Consider the following 23,129-nt stretch of genomic DNA (forward strand, 5'->3'; position numbering starts at 1 on the left):
CGACGTTGGGTCGGGGGAAAGGTTTAAGTGTGACACAAGGCATTATTAGCTGAAGGGGAAACATGGCATCATCCGGTATAAGCGCAAACCATGGATTATTGCGCGGTAGAACGTGGCTGTTCAGAGCCGCCCACAGAAAGCCTCCGGTCGGCAGCGTGTCGGTCCAGAGGGCGGCTGGAACCCAGGGAGCCGCGGCGGAGCGGCGGTCCGAGCAGCAGTACTGCCTGGGACTCGTCCGGTAGGTCGGCTAGCGCGGCTAGGCTAGTTTAGGCTGGCCGGAACAAACTCGAACCCCCAGAGTGCATCAGTGCCTGTCCTTGGTGGAGAGTCACAACGTCGAATTACCCAAAAATGTCAGGCTTGATGCTGAGTTTACAAAAATATATTTGAAACGCTCAACAATGACGAGGTTTTATTTAAAATGCAATCAGTTCATCTCGAGTTGAGACTTGGTTCAGTTCTTCAGAAGTCATCGGATCGGTGAACTTGTTCAAGTGTTGAAGGACTAACCACATTTCTGTAAATCCATCCGGAGGTCTTCTGCTTCTTTTGTTCTGGTTTAAACATTTTTTTTCTCTTCTTATTCCTCCTCCTCCTCCTCCCTATTTTTCACCACCTCTACCCCCTCCGTTACTCCTCTCTCCTCATCCTCCTCAGGTCCAGAGACTATGACGGCTACGTGTCCTCCCTCCTGCTGCCAGTGGAGGCCCGGCGCTCATCTCTGGCCCTGAGGGCCTTCAATGTGGAGCTGGCTCAGGCAGGTATTTCTGCAGCAGCTGGATGACGTCACACCTGTGGATGATTTCATCATCAGTGTTGGAGCCTGACAGGGTTTCTGAAGGAGGAGGTGTCTCTGAACTGGCCCAACATTTCCTGTGTGTGCCCACCAGGTGAAGGACTCGGTTTCCCAGAAGACCATTGGTCTGATGCGGATGCAGTTCTGGAAGACTGCCATCGAGGAGCTGTACAGGGACGAGCCTCCCAAGCAGCCAGTCAGCGCTGAGCTGTGGAGGGTAAATGTCAACAGGAAGTGGTCACGAGGTCAGTTGCCGTCCTTCACTGCTGCTTCTTGATTGCAGGCGGTGCGGAAACATCAGCTGACCAAGAGGTGGCTGCTGAGGATCATCACAGAGAGGGTGAGAACTTCAAGTCCCGCCCACTTCACTTCACCATCACCTGTCTGCTAGCCAGTGTTTGCTATGATCATGGTGTGAACTGGTGTGATGGTGTGGTGGAACAGGAGAAGGACCTGGATGACCGAGCCTACAGGAACCTGCAGCAGCTGGAGACCTACTCAGAAAACACCCAGTCGTCACTGCTCTACCTGCTGCTGGAGAGTCTGGGTGAGGGAGGGAGAGAGGCCTGCTTCAAGGGACAGTTCACACACTCAGGCTGTGTCTCAGTCCAGGCTCTGCATCCTTCCAAGGCTGTCCTTCACCTCCTACTGTATCCCAGGATGCTTTGCCTGCTGCTGCAAAGCATCCTGGGATCCTGGGAAGTCGGCTGAAATTAGCGCCATCTACTGGCAAAGACACCACTTATAAATTGAAGTATTGAAGTTTCACATCAAATATTCAGTTTTTAACGCAGGGTTTTTACTGATTTGAACATCCAGCGCCATCGTTAGATGGTGAACCAACGGTTAGCTTGATGCTATGAAAACGTCACTTCCTGGGTTGGCCAGCAGGAGGGACCGGCGGTGACGCAACCAGGAAATAATCCCAAGGCTAGACCGTCCCGTGTGGTTACCGGGGAGGCGGGGTTTGGGTCGGTCCTTCTGGGCCGGGTCCTTGGGAGGACGCTTCCTTCAGACGGAGGACGCTTCCTTCCAAGGATGCAGACCCTGGATTGAGACATAACCTAAATCGCGTTTGGCCACAGCCTCACTGAGGTGTGTCTGTGTGGCGCCCCCCAGGGGTGAAGGACGTGCACGCCGACCACACCGCCAGCCACATTGGGAAGGCCCAGGGCATTGTGACGTGTCTGAGGGCGACGCCCTATCACAGCAGCCGACGGAGGGTCTACCTGCCCATGGACCTGTGCATGCTGGTCAGTCTGACTCCGCCCCCTGCTGATGACATCATCCAGATGCAGCAGCCAAGCCTAAAACCTTCCACTGTGTGTGTGTGTGTGTGTGTGTGTGTGTGTGTGTGTGTGTGTGTGTGTGTGTGTGTGTGTGTGTGTGTGTGTGTGTGTGTGTGCGCAGCACGGTGTGTCCCAGGAGGACTTCATCCGCGGCAGCCGAGAGCAGAATGTCCGGGACGTGGTCTACGACATCGCCAGCCAGGCTCACGTTCACCTCCAACATGTACGTAACGGACCGACGCTGCCCCCTGCTGGCCACAACCTTCATTAATAATAATAACAACAACAACAACAATAAATATAAAACCAGTGAGAAGATGGACCAGTAGATGTTTGGAGTTTGGTATGTTTCCACTTGGAAGTGACTCAGGTGTGCGTGAACTGAGGCCCCCTGGTGGCCAGCGCTGGTAGGGCTGAGACTTGATTCCTTTTCTGCAAAGGCTGCGTCCAGATAAGAGGCCTCTGGTGAGAGTGTGAGCAAGTGCAGCCTGGTGTCCAGGGGGCGGAGACTGAGGAACGCTGTTCTTTGATTGTTGTTGACAGGCGCGGTCGTTCAGCAGCAGCGTCCCACCGGCGGCCACGCCTGCCTTCCTGCAGACGGTGAGTGCGGAAGGAAAGCCACCCACCCCGTGTGGGCAGACACCGCAGCTGCGTTTCTCAACTGGTGGGTCGTGACCCAAAAGTGGGTGGTGGAGCTGTTTTGATTGGGTCGCGGCTTTGTGGACAGTTTCTATAAATTGGGCAGTATGTTCATTTTCTAAGAAAAAAGGGATTTTAAAATATTAATATTTCATATAGAAAATGTTGGGCCTTTATTTTGAGGGACACACAATTCCACAAAAAAAAAAAATGTTGGTCCTCCACCAGTTGAGAAGCACTGTTTTAAAGGACAGTGTGTGTGTGCTGCTTCAGTCCTCTTCTTCTGTGGGATCTGCAGGTAGTTTTGGAGGACTACCTGCAGAGGGTCCGGAGGGCCGACTTTGACGTCTTCCACCCGAGCCTGCAGAACAGAAATCCATTGGTGCCCCTGCAGCTGTACCTGCGTTCCTGGAGGAAGACCTATTGACCTCCTGGAGGAAGACCTGCTGACCTCCTGGAGGAAGACCTGCTGACCTCCTGACCTCCTGGAGGAGCACCTACTGACCTCCTGGAGGAAGACCTCCGAACCTCCTGCACCTCCTCCCTGTGGGATCCAGTCTACTGACCACGTTGTCGCTGGTCAACCATGAGTCCAGATGTGTGCGGCATTGAAGTAGAATAAACGTCTCCAGTGATGAAGTTGAATCATTTGAAGCTTCCACATCTTGTCACTTTGTTGCTGCCTGGTTTTGCACTTTCCCAACAAGAACTTGGTGATTAATGTTGAACCATGACTGGAGCAGCCTGCTTCATCTCTGTGTCACCACTAGGGGGCAGTGACAACTGATCTTGATGAAAATAAAGAGTTTTATCATTTTATTGTTATTTCATCTTAATAATGGACAAATACTGATAAACTGACTTCACCACCACCATCATCACCAGTCAACCATTATCTTCATCATCATCACCATCATCATCCTCGCCACCACCATCATCATCATTAATATCCAACCATCATCATCATCATCATCATCATCATCATCTCCGTTATTCATAATACATATCAATGTTATTTAATACATTGATTGATTGATTCTGCTGTTCCAACAGTTGAGGGCACCAAAGCCCAGACTGACAGGATCTTCTTCTGAAAGTCTTCAACATATTTTACTGAAACACAGAATGAGAAGTTGTCACATCAAACACTGAGACAGATGATAATAATTGTTAAGTGTCAATCATCTGACGACATTTCCACTGTTTTTCTTTCCTGTAATTTCCTTCGCATTTCATCTTCTTCTTCACCTTGGTGGTTCTAAATCAGCGCCTCCTGAAGGTGCAGCTGGACCAGGAGCTGCTACTTGTGGCTGGAGTTCCTCCTGTTGAGAGGCCAAAGGAGCCTGTGGGCCTTCAGCCTGAACCTGTGGTCCCTCACGCTGTAGATGATGACGTTCCAGCAGCTGTTGCTGGCCAAAATCCAGAAGGCCAAGAAGGAGAAGTTGCACCACTCGTGGCCCAGGACGTTGCCCACCACAAAGACGGCGATGGGGGTGAAGGAGGCGGTGAAGGCCACGGTCAGAGCCCCGATGGTCCTGGCTGCCTTGATGTCAGAGAAGGTGGGCTTGGCGGTGGAGGAGGAGGAGGAGGAAGAGGTGGGGCCCTGGGCCAGGCGCCTCCTGCGCCTGGAGTGCTGTCGGATGCTGGAGAAGGAGATGATGTTGACCAGCAGCGTGGCGGCCAGCAGGGTGAAGTCGAAGGCTGGGAAGAGCAGCAGGATGTTCCAGGTCCGGCTGGAGGTCCGCTCGGCTCCGCCCAGGACGTAGGTGCACATGCGGCTGCAGGAGTTGTACTCCAGCACGATGTCTCCACCAAAGAGCAGAGGAGCCACTGCCAGCGAGAAGCTGCCCAGCCAGGAGAGCGCCACCAGGAGGGCGGTCCTCCGCCGGGTCACCAGCCAGTCGCGGTGCAGCGGGCGCAGCAGGGCCACGGCCCTCTCCAGGCTGAGCAGGAAGACGGTGCTGATGGAGACCAGTGTGCAGCCGGCGAACACTGGCCCCACCAGGCTGCAGGGGTGGAGGCCATGCCCGCTGGAGGAGGAGCTGGAGGTCCAGGCGGGCGGCGGGAGGCCCAGCAGGGGGCCGGCCTCGGTGTAGACGGACAGTGGCACCACAAGCACCCCCACCACCAGGTCGGCCGCAGCCAGTGAAGCCTTCAGGTAGCTCTGTGGCGTGTGGAGGCGTGGCCTGGAGAAGGAGGAGGAGGAAGAAGAGGAGCCCAAGATGACAGCCAGGGTCAGCAGGTTCCCCAGCAGGATGGCCACCACTAGCAGCGCCATGAAGACCACCGTCAGGAGCCTGGTGGCCGGCGTGCAGCAGTACATGCTGCCGCCACAGGGCTCCGCCTCCATTGGGGCAGGGCAGGTGGGCGGAGCTTCAGAGCATCACCTGTAAGCAGTAGAGACACGGTCAGACGCTGGAGGAGGTTCTTCAGAGAAGGTCTCCTGCCTGGAACCACTGCCTATGTCACTTCCTAGCCACTTTCTCCTCTGACCTCTGACCCCTGTCAGGAGAGTCCAGTGGATCAAACACTCTTCACTTCACTTGCTGAACATGTGGTTGATTGACCTGCTGGGTCACTGATTTGTGACTTGACCCCACAAATTCAGGAAGTGCTTGCAGAAGCTTCCTGAGACTGACCCCTGAAACACCTGAAGCTCCAGAAGCACCTGAAGCCCCTGAAGCCCCTGAAGCACCTGCTGCCTGATCCTGAGAAGACCATGACGTTGAAGTACACGTGCTGCTGGATGAGATGTTGCTCCTCCCACCAGCGGCGCTGAGATGATGTCATAATCCGGCTCCAGATGTAGTAGTAAACAAAGGCCAGCTGGAGCTTGTGGCCTTTAATCCTCTGAGGCAACAACATCTGCCTGGAGCTCCTCCTCCTCCAGCAACCTTCCACCAGTCACACTCACCAGCAGGAAACACGCTGCACCGGACCAATCACATTCAAAGGGGTGGGGCTTATTGCAGGAGCGCTGCACCCTTACATCTGTCAGTCATCTATCATCCATCCATCCATCATCTCTCCACGTGTCGCTGGTCCCCACATCAGGAAGAAGGAGGACGAATACAAGTCGAGCCCTACTGGCAGTGTAGGATCACTGCACCTGCTGGGATTCAAAGGAGAAACCTTCAGACCTTCTGGTCTCTTGAGTAGAAGGCAAACTGTAGGAGAACCTCCCTGATCGACAGCTCAACGTGCAGCCTCCAGAAGACCAGAAAGAAACCTAGAAAACCACCGACAGCATCAAGTTCTCTCCTGAGGGGGACCAGCACGACGAAGCTCACTCAGTACCTGGGCACGATGGGCGGACGAGGGACGGACGGCTGATGGATGATGTTCTTCTGCGGTACACTCAAACCTGCTCCACCTCCCCTCCCAGCTCCGTCATACACATCCAGCAGGGCGCCACCGGAGCTGCAGCAGTTTCTGTAGCGAGGGTCGCTGTCAGCGCAGCTCCCAACATCTCAGTGGACCAACGACAGTCTAGGTTTTGGCTTCTAGGGACACTTTTTCTCTAAAAAGCACAGTTTTTCAGCTTTTTTTATGCTGAGGGGGAAAAAAAAGATAAAATGAAAACGACTCACTTTCCTCCAACAGTCCAAGCAGCAGCAGCGGTGGCGGCGGCGGCGGCAGCAGCAGCAGCAGCAGCAGCAGCAGCAGCAGCACTGTGTCCTCGGCGACACTGGGGGAGGGGTAGTGGGAGGGGTTGTGTGCGACTCCTCCGGGGGCTCCTCATTGGCTGGATGACTGACTGACTGACACACACACACACACACACACACACACACACACACACACACACACACACACACACACACACACACACACACACACACACACTCTCCTTGTCGGACTGGAGTGAAATGATGGAAGTGAGTTGTTTTTGTGTCTTCACTCTGATTGGTTCAGACTGATCATGACTTCACTGCATCCACTTCCTGTCTCCACTCTCTCTCCTGAGTCACGTGACCGCTCCTAACCAACCAACTAACCATCTTCTGGCCAATTAGAAGCAGAACAATGTTCTTTGATGCGGTGGTGATGATGATGATGATGATCAAACTAGAAGGTGTAGTAACCCAGGTCCGACACAGAGGGCGGTAGCAGCTATTTCAGAGCCTGGTCACACAGCAACAGGTAACAACCTGAACCCTCACCTGGAGGCACCTGTGCAGATTCCTCTCTATCGGCACTACACTCAAACTTCCTGTTTTCAAAGTAAGAGCTTCTACAGAAACAACTGCAATCGTAATTCAAACTCCTTCCTTCTCGTTGTGTTTTGTCACAAGTGAAGTTTTTGTACATTTTGTCACATTTTTTAAGCGTCTGTTTCTGTCTCAGTCGGAAAGAGCCCCTGCTGATGTCACCAACATCTCGGTGGCCTTCACAGCATCTTGTGGTTGCAGCTAGACAACAGTAATCCCTGCAGACTGCGGCCTAATCCTTAATCCAGAGCAGCACAGCAGGTGGCGCCATCGACAGCCTCAGACTTCTAATAGTGTTGCAGGAGCTCCAGTCCACTGTCGTCTTCATTATCATCAGATGAACCTCAGACCATTTGCTTCAGCTGGTCCATCTGGTGAAGATTCTGGTGCAAACATCTGAGAAACATCAGCAAACACAAGAGAAAAAAGTCTTCAGTGGGTTGCTTTTTTTGGTATTCTGCCCAGTTCGGAGCCAATTGACCACAAGCCCCGCCTCCTTCTCTGATATGATAAATGTTGCCAACATCGAAAGAAGAAAGGTGGGACTTCCTTCTTCTTCTGGGATTATTTTTGATCAGTTTGATCAGAAACATCAGCGGATCTTCTGACTTCTGGCTTCTGATAATGCAACAACGCCATAACATACCAGTCAGGTTGACTGGGGGGGGGCATGTGAGAGAACCAATCAGCTGTCTTGCCTGAGTTCTGCTCTCCTCCCCTCCCCCTCTCTCCACGACAGAGTTTTCATCTTCGTGATCACGTGATGGATGAAGACCCCAGGCTGTCAGCGTTGTGACAGCAGCTCCGCCTCCACCCAAAGGCTGCTCAGCATTGGATTAAACTACGATTGTGACGTGCGTGACTGCGAGCACCCCCCACCCCCACCCCCCTCTTCCTCTGGGGGTGGAGGGATGGGGGGGGGGGCAGATGGCAGCTGAGCCGAGCTTGGCTCTGAGTCACACCAGAGTTGCGGTGATGTCATCTCTGCCGAGGTCACGTGACCCAAGACAGAGCTGTGAGGTCATTGGCTCCAGACTCAGCCGAGGCCTCCACCACTCTGACATCCGGCAGCCAGGAGGGGGAGCTCCAGTCCAGTCGCTGCTGGGAGAAAGAAGATGATTGGATGATGGAGCGACGCAGCGATTCGACTGCTCTTCCTGCAGTCTTCTTCTCCGCGTGAAGGTCGGCTGATTGACGGGTGTGTGGGACCTTACGCACCTGGCGAAGCCACGCCCACTTGGGTTTCACTCTCAGTGTAACCAGTTCCCCCCTCCCCTCCTCTCCTGCTGATTGGTTGGCATGCAACTCTGCATCCAGTTTGCCACAATTTCCCATCTTCAAGTACTTCCTTCCACAACAAACCTTCACTTGAAGGCAGCACGAACAGCATCAGCATCTCAAACAGACACCTGATGAGAACGTCATCATCATCATAATCATCATCATCATCATCATCACTCACCAACGGTCACATCAAAAACACTTCAACTGTTGCAGAAGAACCTCTGGATCAATATGAGGAAGTGCAGCTGAAGCTAATTGCACACTTTTTGTGAATTGTTCTCGCTGACAAACACACGCACACGCACACGCACGCACGCACACGCACACACAACTCGGTGGAAAAACCTCAAGGAACTCTGAGGATACAGCAGTTCCTCAGTTAGGTGGATGGATGGATGGATGGATGGATGGATTACGGTGATGGACGGTCTGTTCACGCAGTCCCGTCGTGTGTGCGTGCCGACTTTTCCGCTGCGCCTTGAACGCAGCGCTGCCATATTGTTGTGTTGTTTTTCGGGGTTGGCGGACTTTGTGCGGCCGCCGCCGGAGCGCTGAGTGCGGGCTGAGGGAGCGCACCAACGCCGCTTCACCGACACCGTCCGGAGGTCGAGTGGTTCCGAAGAGTCGCCACAAGTTCCGGAGCAGCGGTCCGGTGAGCACTTTGGTCCGACCGAAAACTTTCCTGCGATCCGGGTCGGAGTCTACACCGAGCTAGTGGAGCTCTTCCCCGGTCACACTTTCCACCAACACCCGTCACGAAGGCTGCGGCCGGCTGGGTGACACCACACGGCCGAACCTAGGCCGAACCCCCCCGGAGAGTCGCGCCGGAGAGCCCGTCAACAGGTGTCGGACAGCCGGCAGCGGGGTTCGCTGCTCCCCGAGCCGAACTTTGGGAAGCTACGTGTGCTAGCAGGCGGCTAAAGCTGCTAGCCGGTGGAAACACAAAGTTGCGTTAGTGACGGAGGCTTCGTGAGTCGCAGTGTGGATGAGTTGTGGTTGGAATGTGTCAACTTCCGGTATGTTTGTCTGCTCCTGGGGGGGTCAAGTTGAACTTTTTCATGGCGCTTTCCCACCGACTGACACCGGAAGAGCAACATTTCACCGACGAGAGGTGGACAAAGTTTTGTGTGTGCGTGTGTGTATGTGTTAGGATTAGTTACACACCTCGCCGCACCTTCACGCACCGCGGTGCGGGAGAATTCATGGAGGACTTTTGTGGATCCGTGAACGCGACACGTGTATTTTTACGTCCTGGCGCGAGATTTCTTAAGGAAGATTCATAAGAATCTATAGTTTGTGTGTGTGTGTGGGTGTGTGCTGATCTTTCTAGTGTAGTTAAAGACTGTTGTGTGTAGTGAATCAGCTGACCTCCCACGTGGCGACCTCCTGCAGTCTAACAGGGACTTTACGAATTGGTCTGAAACAATTAAAGTGTTGGCGAATTGATTAACAGGTGGCTGTGGTTGATGATGGGCGGGGCCCAGTCAGTGCTGAGTTTGTTGCATACTGACAGTTGTGTGTGTTCAGTGTTGGCTTGTTGGTTGTGTGTCTCTCCGCTGGCTGGTGGAAGTGAATCCTGCTGCGGCTCTGAAGAGGAAGTCTGAGCTCCTTTGGGTCCCGGGTCAGGTGATCGGGGGCGGGGCTTACTAAGCAGGAAGTGGCCTGTCGCTTAAAGAAAGGAATTCCAAACAGAGGAATAAGTGATCAGGTGTGTGCGTGTGTGTGCGTGTGTGTGTGTGTGTGTGTGTGTGTGTGTGTGTGTGTGTGTCTGAACTGGTCGGGATGCGTCGAGTCATGCTGCGTTTGTGGGCGAGGAACTAATCTGGGTGCTGTTGTGAGATGTTTAATCACTTGTGTAACTTGATGGAGAAACAGTGAGAGGTAGGGGGGTGGGGGGGCGTGGCCTGACCTCCCGACAGTTTTGATTGGTCGAGCCGTGCTGATGTCACTGACTCGATGACGTCCTGCAGAGAGGAAATCCTCCCAGGTCACCTGGAGAACCGGGAACAGGGTAAAAATACGGCTGCAGGTGAGTGGACAGGAAGCCATGGAGTCAAAGGTCACTCAGACGATTAGCGTGCGCCGCTAATCCACCGGACAGGACACTGAAGCAGGAAGCTAGTCCAGGCATGGGCAAACTACTTTGTTCTATATATATATATATATATATATATATATATATATATATATATATATGTATATATGTATGTATGTATGTATGTATGTATGTGTATATATATATATATATATATATATATATATATATATATATATATATATATATATATATATATATATATATATATATGTGTGTGTGTGTATATACACATACATACTGCTGCTAGATGGCGCTGTCCACTAGAGATATGAATCCTGGGGGGGGGGTCTCATGATTCCATTCTGAATTTTAGGGTCACAATTTGATTCTAAATCGGGCATGGGCAAACTACGGCCCAGGGACCATATGCGGCCCGTGAAGCTTTTTCTCCAGGGCAGCTCCACCCCTAGATGGCGCTGTTAACTAGGAATGTAAACCCTAGTCTCATCATTCAATTCATTTCTGATTCTCGGGGGTTGCCATTCGATTGAATTGATTCTCCGGGTGACCTGTGACTCCGCCCCCTCTTCTCCAGGTGACCTGTGACTCCGCCTCCCTCTGCTCCAGGCGAAGATGGTGGACCGGCTGGCCAACAGCGAGGCCAACTCCCGGAGGATCGGCGTGGTGGAGGGCTGCTTCGGCGCCGCCGGCCAGCCGCTGGCCATCCCGGGCCGCGTCCTGATCGGCGAGGGCGTCCTGACCAAGCTGTGCCGCAAGAAGCCCAAGGCCCGGCAGTTCTTCCTCTTCAACGACATCCTGGTGTACGGCAACATCGTCATCCACAAGAAGAAGTACAACAAGCAGCACATCATCCCGCTGGAGGGCGTCACCATCGACACGGTGGCCGACGACGGCGAGCTGCGCAACGGCTGGCTCATCAAGACGCCCACCAAGTCCTTCGCCGTCTTCGCCGCCACGCCCGACGAGAAGTCCGAGTGGATGAGCCACATCGGCAAGTGCGTGGGCGACCTGCTGCAGAAGAGCGGCAAGGCGCCGGCCGGCGAGCACGCCGCCGTCTGGGTGCCCGACTCGGAGGCCACCGTCTGCATGCGCTGCCAGAAGGTGCGCTTCACGCCCGTCAGCCGCCGCCACCACTGCAGGAAGTGCGGCCTGGTGGTGTGCAGCGCCTGCTCCGAGAAGAAGTTCCTGCTGCCCAGCCAGTCGTCCAAACCCGTGCGGGTCTGCGAGCACTGCTACCTGCAGCTGACCGCCGGCGCCGGTAGCCTGCCGCCGGGGTCAAAGTTCACCGGCAACCTGTCCGACGAGGACGACGAGGACGACAGCAGCGACTGAAAGGGGAGGCGGGCAGGGGGGCCGGGCTGTGGCGCCCCCCTGATGGCCCGGCAGTGGAACTGCAGGACTGGAGAGGAAGAGCGTCTCGTGCTTTGGCTGCAGGGAACAAACGCCTTCTTCCAAAACAGGCTCCTCCCCCTCTAAAAGGAAGCCTAGATTATTATTACTACAGGTCAGTAACTCCTCCACTGGCTTCTGACCAATCACCAACAACATGCTAACCAGCCCCAGTGCCTTTCGATCTGCCGACCTCTGACCTCTCAGGTCTCACCAGCTCCCAATCGTCGTCATCATCATCCGTTTATTTTCCCCACATTCCAAATGGTCGTGTTCGACGTGTAGCCCTTCGGCTGATGCTCAGCAAGGTTGAACTCTGACCTCCCATGGCCCCGCCCCCTCCTCTCCATCACCGCCACTTCCTTCCTTTCTGTTTCGGCATCACAGGCCTGATCATGTGACCAGCAGACGGAGCAGGAAGTAAAAGACAGCGTGCAGCATTCACTATTGGTCTGTCAGTCTTAAGCTCCTCCCCCCTCACACACACACACACACACACACACACACACACACACACACACACACACTTTTTACTACATTGGACCAAAAAAACTACAGAACTAATAAAACGTGTCGCTGACTAGTTGACTTTCTGAGGTGCAGTTCCACAGCAGCCACCAGGGGGCAGATAGCTGTTTTCTTTCTTTTTTTTTTTAAATCTTGATTTAATTTGACTGCAATGTATTAGCGTTGGCCAGTTAGCCATTAGCCCTGCTTCCAATCAGCCGCCCATCGCACTGCCGTCCCCATTCAACTGTGTGTTTGTGATTTGCTGTGTCTCAGGAGTTCTCACACACACACAGCGCCAACTTGTGGCAGCACATCGGGGAGGCGGGGGGACAAGAAGGGATTTTTTTTTTTCTTAATTGACTTTGTTTTCGTTGCTGCAGATGATAGCGGCCTTTTGTGTTGCTGTAATAAAGCAGTTTTGCGTGATTGAGGAAGTGTAGCTCACTAACCTGATGAACTGGATGATGCTGACAAGAGACGACCACCAGGGGGCAGCGGTGTTCACACCGCGTTGGGGACGCCCATCTGCGGGTCACTTCCTGTTCCCGGGCTCCCAGTGTGGAGACGTTTCCGTCCTGGTGACGTCCCAGAACGTCCAGTGTGAAGACCAGCAGCTGTGGACCAGGCTCCGCCCACCAGCCTGATGACGCTGTTGACACTAATAACCAGGTGCCTGCCTGCTGCTCCATCGCTGCAGTGACCCAGCGGAGATGCTAACCAGGGTTAGCGCGGGGCTAACTCAACTGGACAGAATTGAACAGCGACCGGCTGACTGGAGCATTAGCGTTAGCCACCATGCTGCATTAGCTTTAGCCCGTCTATCTGACCAGACTGCAGAATGACTGCTTTTAAACAGTGTGTGTGTGTGTGTGTGTGCGCGCGCGTGCATGTGAGTGTGAGTGTGTGTGTGTTTTTGACATTTTAACTTTAAAGGGCTTCAATCAGAATGTAACCCAGCCAATCATTGTCCATCACTAATTCCTCCAAGAATCTAAGACATAAATAATATTTTGCTGAACGCTGTGTCACTGTGTGGCGTCTTTGCTCTGTTTATTATGCCAACGTCCTCGCATTCAGTCAGTCAGCACAGATAATTATAACACAATTATAATTAAATGTAGCAAAACTGTTGAGTCATTTGTAATATTTCTAAATGATTAAAGTGAAATTCTGAACAAAATGAAACACAGTTAAATGAAAAAAAAACCAAAACAAAACCATCAGGTGATCCCGGATGTCCAATCAGCTGGCACCTTTCCTCAGGCTGCAGCGCAGAGCTCTGATTGGCTGCTGGCCCACGTGACTCCCCAGGAAGTGATGTCGTCGCTGTGTGAAGTCTTTCAGTCTCTGTTGCTGAGCTCACAGCCCCTCCCGCCGCCCCCGAACCTCAGCTGCCGGCTGATTGGTCGATCCAGTCCCAGACGTGGACGGAGCCGTCGGTGGCCGCTGACAGCAGCGTCCGCGCTCGTTCCGGGTGCCATGCGTGGGTGGAGACGGTGGCGGCGGTGGTGGCGGGCGAGGGGGCGTGGCCACGGTGCTCAAACAGCAGCCTGGCATCCTGTAGCTCCGCCCCCCACGATGAGGTGTCAAAGACCTGGACCGCACCCCCAAAACCTGCCAGCAGGTGGAGGAGGTGGAGAAAGAGGAGGGTGAGAACAGGATGGTGGTGTGGCAGTAGCTCCACCCTCATCACAGGTTTCAGCAGGTGGCCACGCCTCCAGTGGCGGGGGGGCATTCCACACCAAGGCCATCATATTTAGACCCTCAAGAATCCAAACTAGCCATCACCTTCATATAGGGAAGCTGATGATGATGATGATGATGATGGATTGGACTTCTGCGGTGCGTTCAATGACTGTGGTGCGTTCACTGACGGCGGTGTGAATAATAGGAAAATGGACCTAACAAACAACAACCAACAACCATCAACACGAAGATGCTCACCTGAAACAGCGATGTATCCGTCCAGTGCCGGCGCCCAGGACGCTGTGACATCATCACCCAGGGGGCAGGGCCTGGCGGGGAGGTGCAGCCGGGCTCGGCCGACGGCTCCGCCCCCCTTTCTGAGGTCCGACGTCTCCATCAGTCCCGACGACGCCACTCTGAGTAGCCTGGTGCCGGCCGGCCGCTCTTCTGCCGCAGCCGTCCACCAGGGGGCGCTGCTGCCGGCTGTGGGATTCAGAGGGGGCGGCAGCGACAGGTTGGCGGCGCCGGGGGTTCGCACGTCGGCGAGCAGGGCGGTGCCGTCGCGGCGGCCGGTGAGGAAGACGCTGCCGCTGATGAACTGCAGGGAGGCCAGAGGCTCCGCCCCCCCGCTGTCTGATTGGAGGAGAGGAGAACAGGTCGTTCAGCAGCCCACCAGCTGATCCCAGCCCACCACCCCCCACCCGGTCATGTGACAGGTAGACACACCCACCCAGGCTGAAGAGTGTCTGTCCGGAGGTCAGGTCAGTCAGCTGCACCTGGCTGCAGGTGGCGCCGTGGAGCACCTGAGGCGACGCCCACCTGCGGGCTGCCACCCTGCTGCCCCCCACTGGGCCACGACCGTTACTGCACCCCTCAATGGTGCGGCTTCTCCTGATCACATCTGTGGGTGTGGCAGATCAGAGGGAGGTCAGAGGTCAGAGTTAGAGGCTGAGTGAAGGTCAGAGGCGAAGGTTGCAGACCACATTGAGGTCTAACAGTGAATGAAGGTCAGAGGTCGAGGTCAAGGTCAGAGGCTGAACTCACCGCTGGCGTCTTCTGCCACCTCCCACACCTGCAGCTGGGAGCTGCGGCCGTCGTTGGTGACGATGCACCTGTGGAAGCCCCGCCCCCCCAGTCAGTCAGGTGGTTCCAGGTGAGAAGAGCCCGTTTCTACCTTGCTGCTCCTGAGGTCGAAGTCCTCGGCTCACCTGGTTCCTGGGACGTGGGCCAGGTGGCGGACTGGGCCGTCACTGAAGCCTCCGTGGAGAACTCTGAAGTCCCGCCCTGCACACAGACCCTGAACATGTCAGGAGCCCACAGGTTGGTCATGTGACTCTGAGGCGTACGTATTTAACAGAACACCAAGCTCAAGGTCAACTACATTCATGTGGTGATGCTACTAGACCAGCAGGGGGCCAACTGTTTGACTGGTGGAGCCACAATGGGTTGTACAGTGGGCCAGAGGGGGGTAGCGGAGCAGCAGCAGATGGACGGAGTGTTCTGGTGAGCCACCTCATAGGAGGAAACTATCATGTATGAAACATGTTGCTGTAATGTCAATGGAAAATGAAGTAAAGTTGCAACCAAATCAGAGTCTTTGAAGCCCCACCAGGGTGTTGAGCTCTTAGAACCATCCAGAACCACCCAGAACCACCCCTGGACCACCAGGGTGTTCAGCTCTTTATTGAAATGACTCTGGAAACACTGGAGGAGATGCAGCTGTTTGATGACTGACTGACTGTGAATATCATTCCTTCAAGTTCAGCGTGGCACAGTAAAAAGCCTAACGGGCCCCACATTGCCCCCGGGCCGTAGTTTGCCCACGCCTGTACTATAGTGTGCTTAGATACTTATGTCCCCAAATATTATAAGACATACAGTCAGTAGATGTTGAGAAATACCGGATCACACAGCAGCAGGTGGAAGCATAAAGTTTGCAGGCGTTAGCATGTAGCAGAGCTAATGCTAACACTAACGCGTGCATCGATCGGAATGTAAACAACTTTGCCATTGACTTCTATCCTCAAACACACAGTCGCAGTAAACGGCGGCTACAGCCAGGAACAGGGTCTTCAGAGGTGCAGGTGCCGAACCAACAAAGCACCGCTTCAATTTTGAACCAGTCCCTCCTCAGTGTGTGAGGTGTGTGGGTGTTACCTGGTTCTGGGTGGCAGACAGTCTGGGAGGCAGCTCCAGCTCCAGGATCTCACACCTGCTGGAGGAGTTGCCTGCCACACACACACCTGAGGACACACAACACATCCAGCGGCTCTTGTGATTGGCTGATGCCCCTGATGTTGCCTGTTTACTGTTTGTTTTAAACATATTGTTTGGATGATGTATTAAGACGTGAGGTTTGTCTCTCACTCTTGGCTGATGTCCACTCCATCACCTGTGTGGGATGTTCCAGCTGATACACGTAGAGGTCTTTGTACCTGAGGAGATACGGCAGCACGCGGAGGCCAAACTTCATCATTCAAAACAGTCCTTTACTCCCAGCTTGGATCCAGTTCAACATTTCATGTGATGTACATTTTATACGAAGGGTGGCTATTCTAGATCTTCTAAAATTAAAACTCGTTGGAGTTATTTCTTCTTCTTTTTTATTGTTTAATATATATTCCACATGTGTTCATTCATGGTTTTGAGAACTTGAGTGACAATCTACAATGTAAATGGTCATGAAAATGAAAGAAAACTCATTACATCAGAAGCATGTGTCCAAACTTTTGACTGCTAGCGTATAAAAGAAAAGCTTTAGGTTTGGGTTGGAGCGGAATTAATTCACCAGCAGATAAACGACATAAATGGCTGAAATCGTGGCGGGGATGTGAGCGGAGTTCAGCTATGCTAAGCTAAGCTGTAGCACTGCCGGGGAATCCTGCCGCTAGCTGGATGCTAATACACCTTGTGAACACGGAAACACGCTCACATTTTCAGAGACTCGATGAACCAGTCGTCCAGAACATCTTCGTCCGGAACACAGTCACCATCCTCCTCCATGTCCGCTGCCACTTCTCGGCGCTGTCGGATCATATTTAGCGGTGGCCCCCACCGGCTTCCGGTTTCCGAGTGTCTGCCGGCTTCGTTCCTCTCTGCAGGCTACACTGCCCCCTGCCGGAGAGTCAAGTCTCTTCGGGTCTGGACCAGAATAGTGGTCGAACATCAGAACTACAATCAAACCAGGTATTTTCTTCTTTCTTTTTTTTTCTCGTCCATTAGTTACAAAGACAAAACTCATCCAACAGACATAAATATCCAAAACATGACACACGTTTGTGTTTACACTTTCATCGTTAATAACACAAATAATACAAAGTCGCAGGATTCTAAATGACTCGGTCAATATGCTGGATTAAAGTCTGACTGGCAGGAAGCAGCGGCTCTCTCCTCAACCAGTCGTGGATTCATAACAGGTGACCTCCAGCGCCACCAGGTGGTCGTCAGTGGGGGTGTCCCCCACAGACCCAGGTGAGCCGGGGCCGATCCTGAAGTTGGATCAGCTGTTCTGTGGACTCCCAGCTGCACTGACAGGCGTAGGCCCTCCAGCCGCTGCTGCTCTTCAGCCGGCTCCGCAGCTTGTGGCGCTCGGGCATGTTGTTCCTGGAGGGGGCGCAGGAGAGCAAGTGAGCCTGCTTACTGTTAGCATGGCAACACCCCGCTAACAGCTTTCCTGCAGACTCACCTGAGGAACAGGTAATCGCAGGAGACGTCCCAGCGGCAGTCGTCGAACTTCAGCACCCGGAAGTCGCAGGTGGTGCACCGCAGCTGGTCACATGACCTGTGGGTGAGATCAAGGTTGGAGCAGCAGGATAAATTCTCCCAAAGGTCAAAGGTTCACAGTGAGTGTGGCGCTTCGTCACCTCTGGGCAGCAGCTGTTCCCACCCCGCACCTGGTGCCGCTGCCACCCAGGTACACAGGACAGCACCTGCAGGAGAAGGAGGAGGAGAAGAAGAAGAAGAAGAAGATGAGACAAAGGCTGTGTCTTAATTCAGGGTCTGCATCCTTCGAAGCCTGCATCTGAAGGCCAGCCGACCAAGGATGCTGACCTTGAATTGAGACACAGCCAGTGTCTGGTGACACCTCAGACCTGTACTGACCTCCTCCCTCCAGGTGGGGGCAGTGGTCTCTCCACTGGAGTTCCTTTTGGACAGTGTTGAGCCTGAGAAGGAGCCACAGAATAACCAATCACCGTGTGTGCGGGGGCGGGGGGAGCCAGCAGGTTCTCACACAGCTGGACCTCCAGACAAACAGGAAGCAGGAAGTTTCCAGGAGGTCACCTGCAGGCCTTCACCACCGCCGTCTCCTCCGTCCTCCAGCAGGTCTTCCAGAAAAGCGTCAATGTCATCACTGACACTTGAGCTCAGCGGTTCAGGATGATCAAAAGTGAAGGACCTGAAGAAAAAAAACCTGACTTCAGTTCTTCCTCGAGGATCCTCCAGTGTCTCGGGAGATATTTGACACTGTGGAGATCAGTCCTGCAGGTCTGACTACCTACTCTCGAAGACCTGGACTGGAGAGCTGCATGAGGGTCAAAGGAATCAAACTGATATTTGGCTTTATTTTGTATTCACAACGTGAAGATGATGGATATTGACCACATGGCTTTTGTCTAATGCCTGGGAGAAAGTGTGTTTGGTCTGGGTTGGGTTGAGTTGAGGAAGACGTCAGAAGGTCTGAGAGCTGTGGCGAGGAGAAGGTGTGGAGCGGTGGAAGCTGGAGTGGAGACACTGAGGAGGAACCAGCTGGAGCAGGACAGAAGACTGGAGATGTTTGGAGGGTGAACATCTGGCTAGTGATGAAGGTGGTGGTGTGAGAGAGGAGGAAGTGGAGGACTAGACTAGGGTCAGTAGGAGGCAGCTGATTGGCTGTGGTTGCACTGAGGGAAACAGACCAGCGGAATATTCGCTGAAGATCAGCGTCACATAATAAAATCATAATAATTTGATTTTAATATGGCAGCCGTCACACACTGAGCGGACAGATGAAGACCTGCTGCCGACAGGAGGCGCTGAAAGCCTCAGTCTACCTCGGACTGCAGGGGGTTCGCCTTTAGCTGCCGTCAGCCACCGGAGTTAGCTTTGCTCACCCCTCTTTGCTCTTTCCGGTTCCGTCCGACCCGAATGTCCGACTGTGGCTCGAGCCGCGGCCGAAGGCGCCGACAGAAGCTTTGGAGCAGAACTTTCGCTCGACCTCATCCAAAAGTTCGTCCAGATCGTCGTCGTCGTCGCTCATGGCTTTCTGTGTGGCTAGCTGCTAGCGCTCACAGCGTGCGCCGTTGCTAGGTGACAGGAAGGGAAGTGACGTCTTCAAAATAAGAGTTGAGTTTAGTTTTGAACGAGTCGAGTTCAAACGTTGAAGTCATGTTTTAATGTTGTCGCGGCAAAAAAAAAAAAAAAATGCGAGGGAATATATAAATAACCCAGTACATGTGAAATAAAACATCAACATAGAGACTCAATGAGTTCAGTTCAGACAGACGAGCCCCCGGCGATCATGTGATCATCAGATCACATTAGTTGTCATAATGATGAAGGCGATGACGAAGTGTTGGGACCGTCAGCCGATAAGATGTTCTATAAAGTTTGCAGGGGGAAAAAATGAGCCGTTGTCGGCAGGATTCGAACCTGCGCGGGGAGACCCCAATGGATTTCTAGTCCATCGCCTTAACCACTCGGCCACGACAACCACGTACACAACAATACTGAACAACTCGCTTGAAACCCTTTGATGTCGTTAGGATGTGTTCGGACCTTGAAGGCAGTCCAGACACGGGCGGGGTTGATCTTCTTTAGAACGTCAGCCATGTTTTTCACACGACGCTGAAGTTGGCACCACATCCGCCGCTAGATGGCGGTGCTTATCCCAACACTGTTCAACATATAAAATTCAGTGAATCATTATGTCTATGTTGAGGTGGACTTCTTTCCAAACTTATACAGTAGAAATGGACATGTGAGATATCATTGGAAAGCCTGGGAGCTCTACTCTCAGAATCAGCTGAGACATTTTACGGGAAATCATTTTTGGTCTTTTGGGGGGACTCCAAAGTAGGCAACTTTGTAATTTACATTATGATATTTTTCAGTTTTTCAGGTGGATTATTTCCAAAATGATACAGTAGAAATGGACATGTGAGGTATGATTGTAAAGCCTGGGCCTTGTTGCAAAGCATGGGACTCCAAAGTTGACAACTTTTAGCGGTCAAATTGCGGAATTTCTTTTTAAGGTGGAGTCGAAACCTAAGAAGCACCGCGGCGAATGTGGTGCCAACCTCAGCGTTGTGTTTTTCACCGCATAACAGCCGAACAACAAAAAACGTGAATAAAGGTTGGGAAATTTGATGAGTACTCATCAAAGCAAGGCCTTGTACAAGGCGAATATTAAACCGTGTGACAAAACAGTGTCCGATATAATTTCCCGTCCCCTTTACAGCTTTACATTTTACGAGGCGACGACCACACGGGGGAAGCACAGAGACGGTAGGTTTTCATCTTGTCACACACAGCAACACTCAACAACTGAGAAGTATTTCACATTTCATTATCTGTCCCGGGACTTTCATCCATATTATTCACACTTTAGTCTGAGGAAGATCAAAGTTTGAGGGACTTTATTGAAACTTGTGTACATTCCAACAAAAAACCCCAAAACAAACAGAAAAAGGGACACAGACACGAATGTGCTGAACACGTGAAGCATTTCTTGAACTTCTGCATTTTATTTGGATGTAAACAGAAAGTAAAGAAGCAGAAATGACCTTTCAATTCAGAACCAGCACTGATGGGGTCAGAGGTCAGCAGCAGCAGCAGGTTTCAGCGGGTGTTGCTGTGATGACACTAGCATGTTTGATCAAAGTCAAACAACCATCAGTGGGCGGGGCTAGAAATTTGGCTACCTGGCCTGAAGACCTGGATCTCCCCCAGTCCTGGATCCTGGATCCTGGACCCTGGACCCTGGAGTCAGTAGACACTGATGAGCCTGCTTTTGACTCTTGTTGCCATGAAACTTATTTTCCTCTTCATTCCTCCAGGGGTCACTGGTTGCTCCTGTACCACAATGGAACTCAACTGCAATCCAGTGGGAGTCTCCCTGTCACTGGCCCAGTTGACTGGAGCCACGTCCTCCACTAGGGGGTGTCCTGTTCACTTCAGCCTGTACAGGAGCTTTCAGCAGCGACGTCTCCACAAGGGTGTGTGCAGGAAAGGTGTGAGTGTGTGTGTGTGTGTGTGGGGCTGAGGTAGGGTCTTCCACTCAAACACAAAGTCGTCCTCCATCAGCGAGCGTCACTCAGCGGCTCCACCAGTTTAGTCCAGCTCCACCTGCTGGTGGAGGTCGGCGGTGCTGCGGGAGGCTTGGGGCCCAACGTACGAATCATCATGAGGTCTTTTTCATCTAGAGGTCTGAGGGGCGTGTCCAGCGTGACCACGACCTCCTTCCTCATGGGCCTGTGTCTGTCCCTCAGAGAGTTCCTCAGACACACCTGAGGGCAACACACACACACACACACACACACAGACAGGTGAGTGAAAGGTTGGCTTTGACCCAGCCCAGTTGTCTTCTCTCTCTCTCTCTCTCAGCCACTTACGTAGCTCATCCTGAAGACCACCAGTGACAAGACCAGCACCACAGTGGCCACGGCCAGGGTCACATCTGTCAACAGACTTCCTGGGGTGGGACTTCCTGCACAGCCTACCAATTGAAACACAGACATCAGTTCCTCAGGTGTTCCTCAGGTGTTCCTCAGGTGTTTCTCAGGGTGGAGGTGGACTCACCGGTCACAGACAGCCTCAGCCAGGACTCCTGGTTCTGCTCCCCCAGCGGCGCCGCCAAGAAGCAGCTGTAAAGTCCGGCGTGGGTGCAGCTGACGTTGTGCAGGTGGACGGCGTGCCCGTCCTCCGGCAGCAGCTCCTCATCGCGCCCAAGTGGTTCTCGCCTGGTGCTGTTGATGAGGTCCCAGGACAGGATAGCTCTGGTGCCCAACTGGGGGGCGGAGTCCTAGAGGGACAGGACGTATAGTGTTGGCCCGCTGTTTGCAGCCTTGCACTCACAGGACTGCAGGATTTGACACAAGACGAGGACGGACGCAAGGCGAGGGTCTGACCACAGGGAGGCGCTGTTGACCTGTGAGTTTCCACCACAGCCAAGAAGTGTTTTCTAGCACTGCTAATCTGAAACTCCCATGATGCATCAGGACAAGCCAAGACATCACACTGGGAGTATGACACTCTACTGGGGATTAACTGGCCTTTGTCTTTTTTTTCTTCTTTTTTTTTTTTTTTTATAGAAAGATTAAAAGTCCAGGGCTTAAGAATCTACACATGGATAGAAAGATTGGTTATGAACCGTGTTTCAGGTCAAAGGTCCTGAAGCACCCTGCTGGTTCTCCAGCATGGTTCTGGACCATGCTGATTCTGGACCAGAAGTTCTGGATCCTCCAGCTTCTGCTCGTCGGTCACCGATCATCGCGACACGGCGTCATCATTGCCAAGTAAACTGCGGTAGCTCCGCCCACTCAGCGGCGCTGTTCTGGTTCCGGTTCTGATCGTGTTGTGCCAGTTGCGGTGGAAACACACTGAGTCCCGGTGATTTACCTGTTGCCGGTACCACGTCAGGTGAGGGTAGGCCACCCCGGGTTTCCGGCTGGCCTGGCACGGCAGGAAGCAGTCCGAGTCCGCGGCGCATCGGACAGGAAGTGGCTCGTTCAGGGTCCTGGCACGAGCCCGCGGGACACCTGCGGAGTGCGGACAGAGAGCAGACCGTGACTCCTCCGTCAGAACCGGACCGCACCGGAGCGGAGCGGGTCGGACCGATGTCTCGTCCCATACTCACGCGGCGACGCCATAAGCAGCGGCAGCAGCAGCCAGACTGTCGGCGGCACCACAGACATGGTTCGGCTGTGTTGGGCAGTGTTAGGCACTCCGTGGTTCTGCCGGTCACCGAGTAGTTCTACTGGGTCCTACAGTTGGTATTTGTACTCAGGATAGGGAAGTAGGAAGGGGGGCGGGGGTTCCCCCGCAGCGAAAGTGAAACTAAATTCAAATCTTTTGTTGGAGGGACTTTCAATGTGACGTCACAGAAAGTCGAGCCAGCATAACACACACACACACACACACACACATACACACACACACACACACACACACACACACTGATCTGGCTAGACTGACTGGCGTTCAGTTAAGGTGAAAGGTGTTCTATGAGCACTAGCAGGGCTGTGACGTCACCAAAGTGCGAGGCGGCAGTAACGAGGGCGGTCACACGG

General features: G+C 53.2%; 6 protein-coding genes and 1 non-coding gene across 15 annotated transcripts; 2 read left to right on the forward strand and 5 right to left on the reverse strand.

Annotated features, from left to right (window-relative positions):
- The first annotated feature begins 39 nt into the window (after nt 1-39).
- Nucleotides 40-3,543, forward strand: ndufaf6 (NADH:ubiquinone oxidoreductase complex assembly factor 6). Of its 2 annotated transcripts, none has more exons than XM_076017069.1 (10): nt 40-238; nt 658-757; nt 891-1,013; nt 1,080-1,136; nt 1,241-1,343; nt 1,916-2,049; nt 2,207-2,308; nt 2,629-2,685; nt 3,023-3,190; nt 3,253-3,543. In XM_076017069.1, exons 1-9 carry the CDS (start codon nt 63-65, stop codon nt 3,149-3,151), a joined length of 981 nt encoding a protein of 326 aa, XP_075873184.1. In that variant the 5' UTR covers nt 40-62; the 3' UTR covers nt 3,152-3,190; nt 3,253-3,543. The 2 variants fall into 2 exon arrangements, with proteins under 2 accessions (XP_075873184.1, XP_075873185.1); XM_076017070.1 differs by having other exon boundaries at nt 101-238; nt 658-761.
- A 10-nt stretch (nt 3,544-3,553) lies between these two features.
- On the reverse strand, nt 3,554-8,614 carry LOC142882354 (beta-3 adrenergic receptor). The gene is made up of 2 exons (XM_076017067.1): nt 6,315-8,614; nt 3,554-5,111 (listed from the first exon to the last, which is right to left on the reverse strand). The coding sequence occupies exon 2, from the start codon at nt 5,072-5,074 to the stop codon at nt 4,025-4,027; it is 1,050 nt and encodes a 349-aa protein (XP_075873182.1). The 5' UTR covers nt 5,075-5,111; nt 6,315-8,614; the 3' UTR covers nt 3,554-4,024.
- Nucleotides 8,615-8,693: 79 nt separating this feature from the next.
- On the forward strand, nt 8,694-12,142 carry plekhf2 (pleckstrin homology domain containing, family F (with FYVE domain) member 2). Of its 3 annotated transcripts, none has more exons than XM_076017076.1 (2): nt 8,694-8,871; nt 10,885-12,142. In XM_076017076.1, the coding sequence occupies exon 2, from the start codon at nt 10,891-10,893 to the stop codon at nt 11,608-11,610; it is 720 nt and encodes a 239-aa protein (XP_075873191.1). In that variant the 5' UTR covers nt 8,694-8,871; nt 10,885-10,890; the 3' UTR covers nt 11,611-12,142. The 3 variants fall into 3 exon arrangements, with proteins under 3 accessions (XP_075873191.1, XP_075873189.1, XP_075873190.1); XM_076017074.1 differs by having other exon boundaries at nt 8,696-8,871; nt 10,853-12,142; XM_076017075.1 differs by lacking the exon at nt 8,694-8,871 and adding an exon at nt 8,894-9,330 and having other exon boundaries at nt 10,853-12,142.
- Nucleotides 12,143-13,202: 1,060 nt separating this feature from the next.
- wdr73 (WD repeat domain 73) lies at nt 13,203-16,928 on the reverse strand. The gene is made up of 8 exons (XM_076017059.1): nt 16,796-16,928; nt 16,231-16,298; nt 16,021-16,106; nt 15,072-15,160; nt 14,908-14,975; nt 14,594-14,764; nt 14,122-14,496; nt 13,203-13,791 (listed from the first exon to the last, which is right to left on the reverse strand). Exons 1-8 carry the CDS (start codon nt 16,897-16,899, stop codon nt 13,565-13,567), a joined length of 1,188 nt encoding a protein of 395 aa, XP_075873174.1. The 5' UTR covers nt 16,900-16,928; the 3' UTR covers nt 13,203-13,564.
- Nucleotides 16,929-17,054: 126 nt separating this feature from the next.
- On the reverse strand, nt 17,055-20,450 carry cfap418 (cilia and flagella associated protein 418). 6 transcript variants are annotated; one of them, XM_076017060.1, is made up of 8 exons: nt 20,306-20,450; nt 18,954-19,145; nt 18,363-18,743; nt 18,097-18,259; nt 17,965-18,026; nt 17,727-17,792; nt 17,549-17,644; nt 17,055-17,466 (listed from the first exon to the last, which is right to left on the reverse strand). In XM_076017060.1, the coding sequence occupies exons 2-8, from the start codon at nt 19,097-19,099 to the stop codon at nt 17,307-17,309; spliced, it is 1,074 nt and encodes a 357-aa protein (XP_075873175.1). In that variant the 5' UTR covers nt 19,100-19,145; nt 20,306-20,450; the 3' UTR covers nt 17,055-17,306. The 6 variants fall into 6 exon arrangements, with proteins under 6 accessions (XP_075873175.1, XP_075873176.1, XP_075873177.1 ...); XM_076017061.1 differs by lacking the exon at nt 20,306-20,450 and adding an exon at nt 19,618-19,711; XM_076017062.1 differs by lacking the exon at nt 20,306-20,450 and adding an exon at nt 19,492-19,566.
- On the reverse strand, nt 19,471-19,552 carry trnas-aga (transfer RNA serine (anticodon AGA)). The gene has a single exon. It is a non-coding gene; the product is annotated as a tRNA-Ser (tRNA).
- Nucleotides 20,451-20,565: 115 nt separating the features above from the next.
- LOC142882358 (uncharacterized) lies at nt 20,566-22,853 on the reverse strand. Its single transcript, XM_076017073.1, has 5 exons — nt 22,697-22,853; nt 22,459-22,598; nt 21,640-21,862; nt 21,453-21,556; nt 20,566-21,347 (listed from the first exon to the last, which is right to left on the reverse strand). Exons 1-5 carry the CDS (start codon nt 22,752-22,754, stop codon nt 21,141-21,143), a joined length of 732 nt encoding a protein of 243 aa, XP_075873188.1. The 5' UTR covers nt 22,755-22,853; the 3' UTR covers nt 20,566-21,140.
- Nucleotides 22,854-23,129: the final 276 nt, after the last annotated feature.

The sequence above is a fragment of the Nelusetta ayraudi genome, unplaced genomic scaffold, assembly GCF_046127955.1.
Source record: "Nelusetta ayraudi isolate G7.1 ecotype Tasmania unplaced genomic scaffold, CSIRO-AGI_Nayr_v1 ptg000257l, whole genome shotgun sequence".
Taxonomy (NCBI): Eukaryota; Metazoa; Chordata; class Actinopteri; order Tetraodontiformes; family Monacanthidae; genus Nelusetta; species Nelusetta ayraudi.

Coding starts and splice junctions, on each gene's coding strand:
- ndufaf6 (XM_076017069.1), top strand. CDS start 63: ATGGCATCATCCGGTATAAGCGCAAACCATGGATTATTGCGCGGTAGA. Junction 1,137..1,240: donor TGAGGATCATCACAGAGAGG/GTGAGAACTTCA, acceptor GTGGTGGAACAG/GAGAAGGACCTGGATGACCG. Junction 2,686..3,022: donor CGCCTGCCTTCCTGCAGACG/GTGAGTGCGGAA, acceptor TGGGATCTGCAG/GTAGTTTTGGAGGACTACCT.
- LOC142882354 (XM_076017067.1), bottom strand. CDS start 5,074: ATGGAGGCGGAGCCCTGTGGCGGCAGCATGTACTGCTGCACGCCGGCC.
- plekhf2 (XM_076017076.1), top strand. CDS start 10,891: ATGGTGGACCGGCTGGCCAACAGCGAGGCCAACTCCCGGAGGATCGGC.
- wdr73 (XM_076017059.1), bottom strand. CDS start 16,899: ATGATCCGACAGCGCCGAGAAGTGGCAGCGGACATGGAGGAGGATGGT. Junction 16,299..16,795: donor TTCATCGAGTCTCTGAAAAT/GTGAGCGTGTTT, acceptor GTATCTCCTCAG/GTACAAAGACCTCTACGTGT. Junction 15,161..16,020: donor TGTCTGCCACCCAGAACCAG/GTAACACCCACA, acceptor TGACATGTTCAG/GGTCTGTGTGCAGGGCGGGA.
- cfap418 (XM_076017060.1), bottom strand. CDS start 19,099: ATGAGCGACGACGACGACGATCTGGACGAACTTTTGGATGAGGTCGAG. Junction 18,744..18,953: donor ACCGGAAAGAGCAAAGAGGG/GTGAGCAAAGCT, acceptor TGTTTCCCTCAG/TGCAACCACAGCCAATCAGC. Junction 17,467..17,548: donor TGCGATTACCTGTTCCTCAG/GTGAGTCTGCAG, acceptor CGCCCCCTCCAG/GAACAACATGCCCGAGCGCC.
- LOC142882358 (XM_076017073.1), bottom strand. CDS start 22,754: ATGTCTGTGGTGCCGCCGACAGTCTGGCTGCTGCTGCCGCTGCTTATG. Junction 22,599..22,696: donor GCTGCTTATGGCGTCGCCGC/GTGAGTATGGGA, acceptor CGCACTCCGCAG/GTGTCCCGCGGGCTCGTGCC. Junction 21,348..21,452: donor TGGTCTTCAGGATGAGCTAC/GTAAGTGGCTGA, acceptor TGTTGCCCTCAG/GTGTGTCTGAGGAACTCTCT.